The following is a 10473-nucleotide window of genomic DNA, read 5'->3' on the forward strand; positions in this document are numbered from 1 at the left end:
TAGGGAAAAGGTTGATGCATCAGGAAATAAAATCCTGAAAACTCAGAGATGGTGGCAGGTCATATGTGAATGGGAAATTCAGAAGGGTAAAAAAATAATCTGAAAGAGCATACTACTAAGAGTGCTCAAGCTGACAGTGAAAAGTTCTTAAAATATGGTAAACCTAGGAAATCTGCCAGGAAGTCGATGAGATCGTTGGATGTTGAAGATGTAAAAGGAACACTTGGGAATGATAAAAGCCACAGCAAGGAAACTCAGAAGATTCTTAGAATTTTACTAGCTTTGCCTGCTCTGCCTGTGTATGCCTAGTCAAAATTGCTTGGCATCAGTGTTAGCTGCATGTTTCCAATCAGATGCTTCTACAGCCTTTTAATTTGCTTTACTGAAGCTGTATAAAGCAAGTAGAGGTGGGGGTAGATGCTAGGCTATAGAAATAGAGTTTGATCAAAGCTGTGTCTTGGTTCCCCTATTAGTGTAAAAAAAAAAAAAAAAAAAACCAGATGGGGAACATCAATCTGATGAAATGTGCTTTGGGAAGGAGGGGAAAGGGGGACGATGACATTGCTCCTCAGGCTTATCTACTTTAAACTGGATTCACTAATATTGTCCTGCTCCCTGTGGGAGATGCTGATTTCCAGAGAAGGAACGCTGATTTCAGAATGCTTTAGAACTGTGCTGCAAACGCTGAGTATTTTCTAGTCCACGCAGTATAGCCTCTACATATCTAGAACTGTTATTATTTTTCCATGCAGATGTCCTGCTGTTTAAAACCTTGTTTAGATCTTGGTTTCCTCAAACGTTTGCCTTGAGGAACGGAATTTTCTTCCCTTGGTCTTAAAAATCTAGGCTGATATACTACTTTGAACCTTGCTAAAGAATCCATTAACTACGCTGGGTGTGGAGTTGTTTCTCTTGCAGTTTTTTTGACACAGATTGTTGCGCTAGGTCTCTTTAATGGATGACTTCTGTAACTGTGAAAACGTTACAAAAAAAAAAAAAAAATTACCAAGTGCTATATAGGAAATGTCTTTCTTTTTGCAGTCCTAGCGTTCAACAACCTTATATTTGTACTAACTTTTGTAATATACAGTTGAGTTGGTTTAGTGCAATGTTTGCTGTTGAAACGGATTGCTTTTGGTACAGTCTGCTCTGCTATGGGGTTACATACTAGTTCTATTTGTTCAGGGAAGGGCTAAAATCCCTGTGGGGCTTTTTGGGTATGAGCAATGAATATGTTTTTCATCACTGCAGCTAAACCGTTTACCAACTAGAGTGAAAGCTTTCATCGTTTCTTCAGGGTACTCGAAAGGAGAGGGTCAGCAAACATAATTCAGTTGTTAATAGATGGTAAACTACTTAGCTGTTTGGGTCTCTAAAACTGAGATATTATTTTTGTACATTTTTATTGTAGTTTAGGAACAGTCTAACTATACTGTGTCGTAACCCTTGATAACCAGACTAAAAGCCAAGTTTCCTTTAGGAATTTCTAGGACTTGAAAGGAACAGTTCTTAAAAGCTTGTAGTTGCTTAACGAACATGGTGGTTTTATACCAGATCTGAATTGGCTAATATAGCAGAACTTGAAAATACTGTGTTATACTTGCAAGGAGGAAAGAATTAACTGGCATGTCTGTCTCTTTAGGCAGTAGTGTTACTTGGACTTGTGAAAATGCATTTGGTTGCTTGGTTCGGGTCGAGGGTAGGTTATTTCTGTAGCTGACGCAGGAAGCTGTCTATTTACCAAAAGGGAACTGTACACTTTAGAATGGATAAAGCTATTTGTAAGACTCAAATCACAGAATTTACCAATCTCTTCTAATAAGATAAAGGTGAGACTATAATTTGTGTTCTTTTAACAGGTGGTGTTTCACAAAATGTCTCCCAATGAGACTCTGTTCTTGGAAAGTACCAACAAGATCTACAAAGATGATATTTCCAACAGTTCATTTGTGAACTTCCAAATATGGGATTTTCCTGGACAGATGGACTTTTTTGATCCAACATTTGATTATGAGATGATCTTCAGAGGAACAGGTGCTCTAATATATGTTATTGATGCCCAGGTAAATGCAAATCACTAAGAATCACACGGAAGTTTTCTTTTCGCTTTGTGTGCAAGAGGAATGATCGAGAAGCTAATAATTTATATTTTTAGATCAGTTTGTAAAACATCTGTTATGTGTGAAAGGATGCATTGGCAATCTAACTTTTGGTGTGGGGTTTTTAGTCCTGTGAAGTGACTGGAACATATGCTCCCGGTGGAGAGAGTGGAGAGGGGCAAGTATTCTGAACTTAGGTTTTCTACAATAACAGTGAGAACCTGCTGTGCTAGAGGGTCTGAATTATCTCTTCCCTCTGCTGTTGACTGCTACAGAGTTCATTTAATAACAGCACAGTTCTGACCTCAGTTTCAAGCGCTGGTACTATTGGGTATCTGGTAGTTTCTAATGAACTTGGGAATTGCACCATGGGAGATTCCCAGGTTATTGGGACTGTCTTGGAGATCACTGCTGCCTTTTGCTGGAGTTGACATGCAACCTGCCTTTTGCTCTGAAGCCTAGTTTTGTGTAGCTGAGCCTTGTATAACTAATGCAACTTAATTCACATAACGTAACCTAAGCTACTTGGATTTCTGACACTGTGAGGTATTCTCTTCTCCCGTACTTCTCTTTAGTTACAGAAGTGAAGTGACGTTCTTGCACTGAAATATTTTGTCCTTGTGCAGAATGGAATAGTTGTGGGAGATAAAGCCTTGTCATTCATTCCTGCCAAAACTGATTTACAGGATGACTACATGGAAGCTTTAACAAGACTCCACATTACAGTTTCAAAAGCCTACAAGGTCAACCCGGAAATGAACTTTGAAGTTTTTATTCATAAAGTTGATGGTTTATCGGATGACCATAAAATAGAAACTCAGAGAGATATTCATCAGAGGGCTAATGATGACCTTACAGATGCTGGGCTTGAAAAACTTCACCTTAGGTGAGTTAAAGATTCCGGCATATGTAATTCTACTGTTGTTGATATGCATACAGACTAACGGCTTTTAGATGTAATAGTGGATGGACTGGAGCAAGGCCCTGTTAGCTTCTTAATATGGCACAAACTCTCATAAAATACACTGCTGAATTTATGGCCAAGCCTCAGCTATTAGGCTGATGAAAATAAACCAGGCTACTGTATCAGATTCCAATCAACAGACTTATTCATAAACTCACTGATAATTCAAGGTCCTCTTGCATACTTTTCATTCAGCATAACTGGTCAAATTTGTCTTGTGCTGACTTTTCAGCGTGATTGGTTTTGAAAGCTTAGTCTCTTCCTTGATATTTGGCTTGCTTTTAAGGTGTCTTCTACAGACATCTTTAAAATGAGCTATCTTTTCTCTGTTTTTACTGCTATTTTGATTCTCATGGAGCCTTTAAGTGTTGGCAGTATCTCTCTGTGTTAATGTGAACAAAGTGGAAGGCCAGAAATGGGACTTGCAGAAATCTAGCTGAGCTTTTAACGCCTTTGTGATAAGCATTCTGTAGGCTAAGTGTGTTGTGAAAGCCCGTTCAAATTTTTCTCTCTGTTCTCGCATCTTCCGGGAATGGAGGAACTCTGTTTCATGTTTACTCCAGTCACTCAGAAATCAGGTTCTTGGTGCAGTAGCCAGGTGTATTTGTGATAAAGGCATCCCAGCTAAATCATCAGGCCTGAATGTTAGAAAACATAGCTTTGACATTTCTATTGCAATTCTGAAATACTCTTGAATCTTTGTTCTTTTTTCTGCCTTTTCCCTCCCTCATATCAGCTTTTATTTGACTAGTATCTATGACCATTCAATATTTGAAGCCTTCAGTAAAGTGGTACAGAAGCTCATTCCGCAACTGCCAACGCTGGAAAATCTACTAAATATCTTTATATCGGTAAGTGTTAATCTAACAGAACTTTGAGTGAAATACATGGAATGGTAAAGCAAGTCCTGCTATGAATGCTGGCTAGATCTGCCCTTGGGAGACTTGGGTGGCAGTTGTGTTGGTGTACTCTGCTGGCCCAGGTGTCTGCATTAGAAGCTCTTTACCACAGCTAAATTGTACTGGTGTGTGCTTTGTGCGGGTTTCTCTAAATACTGACAAAGCATGGTTTGGCTGGTTATAACTGTTGATATGGACGTTTTCTGCCAGCATGATAAACTGATTAGTCTGCTAAGGCACTTACTAGTCTAATGTAGCTGTACTGGCAAGAGACATTTCATAATATGAACTTGGCCTTGAGCTAAACTGTCTATTTCATGTGGCCTGTGAGACTTTTGCCCTTATTCTTTTAGTGTTTGCATTTCTTACAGAATTTGTGACATTGAAATTTTCTGCTGTATACTTTAAATAAAGTAAAATATCACCCTAGAGACAAGGCTGAAGTAGCCTGCCTCGTTTAAGTTATGTCTGTGAGGCTGTTGCAGGCATGTAGACAACATGGAAAAAAGCCAGTTGTGACTGAGAGGACCTGTGCGGGTCACACGTGTTGCCCTACGCTACTGTGTAACGCTTGTTTCCTGTGCTGGTAGAGGACTGTCTGCAATAACCTGGCCCAGCAGATAAAGGGCATGTTAATGCTCACCCTGCTTGGTGCCATGAGGGTATGGAGCGTGGCCCTGATGCCAAAAGGATCATCTGGATGTCCTCAGGACGCTGCCTTGGCTATTCAGACTAGCTAGGAAGAAGCAATAAGGAATGCTTCTGGTGCATAAGTAGAAATTAAGCTTTGCCAGAAATCCATAGTGTGTATGTGGCAACTTGCTTAACAGCAGACAACTTCTGAACTTAGTATGAGTATATGCACTTTGCCAAAGTGTTTGGTTAGGAATGGGATGGCACAATTGGCTTGGCGCTTTTCAATACAAATAACTACCATAATGTGATGCTCTTCATAGAGTCCTAAGTTTAGAAGCTGACTTTATTTGCTCTGTATGTTAAACTACATGGCAACTGCCTCACACAGAAAATGAACTGGCAAGATACTACAAGTGTAAAATTTAAGTGTCAGCATACTGCTATGAAGTAACTTGTCTCTGAACCTGGTCCATCAGGTTAGATGTGAATGTGTGGCTGGCTCTTCTGGAGTTAATAGAACCACAGAAGAGGAAGTCTGCTGAATTTGGGTTCTGGAAGCATAGTAAAATTTAACCTTAATTATGATGTGGTAACAGATCTAACAGAGTTCCCAGTTTTATTTTTGTCAACTACAAGGTGATGTTGATATGTACTATGGCAACAAGGGTATTATAAATATAAACTTTATGCTCTAAATCCTGATTCTGTCTTAAGCTTCTAAATTGGTTGTGTTTAAACCATTTTCTGCTATTAAGAATGTGAAAGTGTATGAATTCTACTTGAGATTTTAAAAATGCAGTTATTTTAAAAATTCATCCAAATTCTTTCTTTTTCTGAAGAATTCAGGCATTGAAAAAGCTTTTCTCTTCGATGTAGTCAGCAAAATCTACATCGCAACAGACAGTTCCCCTGTGGACATGCAGTCATATGAGTTGTGCTGTGACATGATTGATGTAGTGATAGATGTTTCCTGTATATATGGGTAAGTGATGAATACTCTTAGGAAAAAAGTCCTTGAAAGTTGTAGATTAGGTTGCAAACTGTGCAAGTTGTGCTGGCTTTGCCATCCAGCAAGATGCTATCAATTGGTTTGTAGAGCACATTGGTTCTGTAAGTAACTAGAATAAAGCCAAATGATTTGGCAGCTGGATTGAGCATTTGTACTCAGTCTGTTTCCCTCCACTTGTGGCCTTAGACAGCCATCTGACATTTGTAAAAGTCAAGTGTTTAATGTAAAATATGAATACTGCTGTGTCTTGTTTGGCAGGGTGGGTGCAAGTATGTTAATGCCTGCAAATAACTGGGGTCCATAGCATGCCATAGCTTGTAAGTGTAACTTGCAGTCACATTGCTTTGAGACTTGCTGCTATCTGAACAGAACAGCTTTTGCGAGGTCAGCTCTGCTCTTGCTGACTTTCTCTGAGGGATGCATATATTGCCTGTTTGTCACAGTTTATGACTGCATTGCACTTCACAAGACACTTTTGAAGTGGCTCTGGAGAAGTGGTAACTTTATCTTAGAACTGTGGTTGTAGCCTGGAAAATACAGTTCTGCCAAGAAATACGGCAATGTTTAACGGTCTGTCTCCTGATGGGTCATGCTAGGAAGCCTTTGTATTAATTTACCAAAAGTAATTTTGCTGAGATGTCATTCCATTGACATTTCAGAAGTCCTACATTAGAATCTTCAAAACTAATCACCTGACACCTTACTGTGGCACTGTAAGCTGAGTGAGTGTGTAGCAGTGACTCTGGTTTGAAGGTATACTGTGCTATAACTAATGTACTATACTACCTCCATTAAGAATGCTCAGCTGTAAGTTGAAAACACTATCGACTAAACAGCCACAGCCCTTAGTTTGATATCAAAGGAATGCACGCTGACAGCTTGCTTTTAACTGCTTATCTAATATAGATAGTATCTAGTAAAGGCCTCTACTCTGTTCAGGTCTAGCTTTCCTGAGAAACTTAAGGTGTGATAATGGTCTTACTTACGATGGTATTAAGACCTGCATTGCAGGTACTTCACTTGCTCACCATTCAGTATGAGTAATATTCTTCTAACTGCATTTAACAGGTATTTGTCTTGAAGTGACATATGCATGTCTACTAGCTTATGTCTTGGGTTAATTTGTTCTTTCTTAGGTTAAAGGAAGATGGCACTGGAAGTGCTTATGATAAAGAGTCAATGGCAATTATCAAGCTCAATAATACAACGGTCCTGTACTTAAAGGAAGTAACAAAGTTTTTGGCATTAGTTTGCATTCTTAGAGAAGAGAGTTTTGAACGCAAAGGTAAGGACTCCCCCCTCCCGAATGGCTTTTATCTAATTTTTTTTTATCAACTGTAAAATATTAATGTGAGTTTACAGGTCACTTTGATTTTTGTGTAACTAAATTTGTTTAATTTTTTTCTGGGAGGAATTTTCTCCTTTCTTAGAGATCGCTATAAAGACGTCTTATTTTTATTCTTGTGAATCATGCTATAGGGAATCTGTAGAGTGGAGTAATGATTACTGTACTGCTTGACAGCTGCTGTATTGTGAATAGCTGTATTCTCTATCGCGTGTCGTACTGATGTAATTTTTTTAATGTATGACTCAAGAAATTGACAGTAGTAGGCTAGTACAGTATATGGTAGGAACTCAGAACAAAGTGTTTAATACATTGCAGGTCTAACCAACTATATAGCTGCTTGGACCTGTAGTAGGAGATGACGGTATGAATGGTCTTGTGTATGTTATGGGGTAGAAATGACAGTGTAGGCTCTAATTTCAAGGCGTTTGACTTCAGTGGTGACAGTACTTGTCCTGGCATTTTACAAAAACAGATGTGTTCTTTTAATAACTCTAGTGTATTTGATCTCAAAGTTTTTCTCATCACATTTAGGATTTGTATCAATGACAAAAAGTACAAGATAACGTTCAAATGATGGCTATGCTGTACTAGCATGTTTTTGGGGGTAGAGTCTTGTGTTGTGCCCTCACCTTCTGTTTAGTTATGAATCTGCACTTTGCATTCCAAATGAGTACCTTTATTTAGACTGAATCAGTTTTTAGAAAAAAAAAAAAACAACCCTGACATCTGTAAAACTTTAAGTCTTCTGAATCCAAAGTCATACTAAAATGTGTAGCAAAACAGCTGTTGGTTAAATGAAACATTTTATATTTATTTTGAAGCTCTGTTGATTTACGTAAATGTGCTGAGCTGAGCACAGTTTTTCCTCTCCCCTCCCCCTCCTTTTGACAGGTCTGATAGACTACAATTTTCATTGCTTCCGCAAAGCCATTCATGAAGTCTTCGAAGTAGGTGTTGCCTCCCACAGAATCTGCAACCATCAAGCAAGCGTCTCAAATATGAAAGCAGTGACTCACAATGGCACACCTAGGAATGCTGTCTAGAGGAAAACTAAAGACGTTGGATAGACTTGTCAGCTCTTCACTCCAAAGTTCTGTGGAACAAGAGAAGAGTAGTCTGAAAGCTTGAAGTATGTTTCACGGGAGAAGAGTGGCGCTAACTGTGGAACAGCAGCTTGTAACTCACGTTGGACAACTGAAACTACTGTAAAAATACTTTGAGGCCAGTGGAGTTAGAAATGCAAGTTGAAAACAGCTTTATTGCAAGTGCAGTGGGTTTTCAGTTTGGAATCCTATTTTAACACTCTGTCTCTGACTGACTGCCCAGTCAAAACTTAGAAATGATTGAGTTGAGTTTTGTGTGAAACACTGAATACTCACTTGCTCAACTTTTTTTTTTTTTTGTTTTGTTTTTATTAATTATGTAGAATATCCACCTTTCCTTAAGTTTACCCTTTTGTCATGCAAAAAAAAAAAATAAAAAGGAAGAAAGGTGGTGGTATTATTTAGGCTTGTGAAACTCAGGCTTTTTGTTTGGTGAGGCTGGTCTCACAAATCATTCCATCAAGTAGTTCTTGCTCTCATCAGTGTGCTCACAGTATTTTCGTGAATTCTGTACTTGTTAAGTGGATGCAAGGTAGAGCTCTGTTCTAGTGATTCTATGTTTGTTTGGAGAGCTGACCCGGAGCTTCATTTTAAGAAATTGTGATACTTTGCTTTCAGACCACGCTTCTTGGTATGCCCCCTTTGATGGAAGGGGAAGTATTAAACCCAGAAATAAACTACCTGCTCTCTTTTGCAAAAACATGGATGTCCTAGATCTGTGTGATTAATCCTATTCACAAAACAACTGCATGGCTAACTAAACTGAAATGTCTGCCATCTGTTGGAATAAAACAACCACTTTTAGCTATTCCCAAGTGAAGAAATTACAAAATTACTGACTTTTGATGGTGGCTCTCTCTCTGCCTTCTGACTGATAATCAAGACAGTTCCTAGGAAAATGTTTGAGGGTGTTACCCTTGCATGGCAATTGGGTATCAGTGTGCCACCACCTACTAATAATACTGGACACTGAAAGTGTGTTGATTCTGCACTGTGGCAAACACCTTCTTGTTTGTTGCCATGCAATCCGAATAGAATAGTGTGTTTTCTGATTTTGTGAATGCTGGCTTTCATACTATGGGAAGTATATCCGAATTGTTTTGATCTAACTTATTGGTATTATTACTGCAGATGTCATACTGTACATCAGCCTTGCTATGCAGTACGCTCAGCTACTGGCCTGTAAAGATCTTGCCTCTTTTTACCTGTCCCTACGTGTATAAATGTTGCGAAGCCACTGGACCAACTGACTATACAAGTGCCACTATAAAAAGTTTCTGCAAGATTTGAAACTGTAAGCGATCTCTGCAACTGATGTATGTATGTGGTCAGAAATAACCCTGGGATTGCTTCTGTGCTTATAGAATGGGTTTTTATTGAACTATGTAAAAATGAATATACATGCGTTAACATTAGGGTGTATGCACATACTGTGTAAATGTTTTTCTGTTGTTTAAAGATGTTGTATGATACTAAATACATAAAGGATCTGCCCCAAAAGTTACCACAGTCAGCAGGAGACTTGGGAATTCAAGTGCTCTAGTTCAGTTCTCTTAACAGCAGCGGTAGTTCTGAACCTAGGCTGAGCCCCCTTTTGGTAATGGAACTGCAAGGTTTTTTTTAAGGAAGTGCTGTGGGCTGGGTTTTGTAGCTTGCAAGCTCTGTCACAGTGTTCTAGTACTCAAGGTGAGAGGAGAAGTAATTGGCAAGAGCGCAGGAAGGAAGAAATCACTTCCATTTGTGCAGTGAGTTTTCCATGTTCTGAGTACATATGTATGTTCGTCTCTTTGTCTTTACTCTCTACATGATTTTGTGCTAATAAAATGAAAAAAGGTCAAAGTGTAGCACTATTGTTTGTTGGAGGATGAGACGCTTCAACAAGTCTATAAAGGCCTGTATGATTAAGCAAATTTTAAAAAGTCTTCACAGTATTTTTTTTAAAAAGTTAAATACCATCTTCCCATGTGAGGCTTTAAAAATTTTAGTCAACCTTAGCTTTCCTCTCACTTAAAAGATGACTCCAAACTGAAGTCAGTTTTCAGAAGATGACGTATTAATGAAGTAACTTGTTTTCTAATTAATGATGAGCCTTAGGCTGTATTCTGAAATTCTGCCTTGTAGTGTGTGGTATTTGGTTTTTGTGGTGTTTTTTGTTTGTTTGTTTGGGGGTTTTTTTGGTGGTTTTTTGTTTGGGGTTTTTTTTGGTGGTTTTTTGTTTGGGTTTTTTTTTGGTGGTTTGGGTTGGTTTGTTGTTTTTTTTTTTGGTCAGTGTTTCCTTACTCTTGAATGGTTGCATTTACTAAAGGCTAATGGTAGCATCTCAAAAGAGAATACTGATTACCTTCACTATTATCTGAACAATATTAGCTGTAAGAGTTAAATTTGTCTTTAGTAAGGAGCACGGTATTGCTTCAG

General features: G+C 38.6%; 1 protein-coding gene across 3 annotated transcripts in view; it reads left to right on the forward strand.

Annotated features, from left to right (window-relative positions):
• The window catches only part of RRAGC (Ras related GTP binding C), an 11049-nt gene extending 1152 nt beyond the window's left edge, over nt 1-9897 (forward strand). Inside the window, exons 2-7 of one of the 3 annotated variants that reach the window (XM_035897447.1) lie at nt 1860-2063; nt 2726-2985; nt 3815-3914; nt 5438-5580; nt 6744-6892; nt 7847-9897. In XM_035897447.1, coding sequence (XP_035753340.1) covers nt 1875-2063; nt 2726-2985; nt 3815-3914; nt 5438-5580; nt 6744-6892; nt 7847-7998 — 993 coding nt within the window. In that variant the 5' untranslated portion in view covers nt 1860-1874 and the 3' untranslated portion in view covers nt 7999-9897. Of the gene's footprint in view, nt 1-1859; nt 2064-2725; nt 2986-3799; nt 3915-5437; nt 5581-6743; nt 6893-7846 lie in introns of all 3 variants that reach the window. The other 2 variants (XM_035897446.1, XM_009642101.2) reach the window with 2 other exon arrangements.
• The last annotated feature ends 576 nt before the right edge of the window (nt 9898-10473 follow it).

This window comes from Egretta garzetta, unplaced genomic scaffold (genome assembly GCF_000687185.1).
Source record: "Egretta garzetta isolate BGI_Z169 unplaced genomic scaffold, ASM68718v1 scaffold347, whole genome shotgun sequence".
NCBI classification, from domain to species: Eukaryota; Metazoa; Chordata; class Aves; order Pelecaniformes; family Ardeidae; genus Egretta; species Egretta garzetta.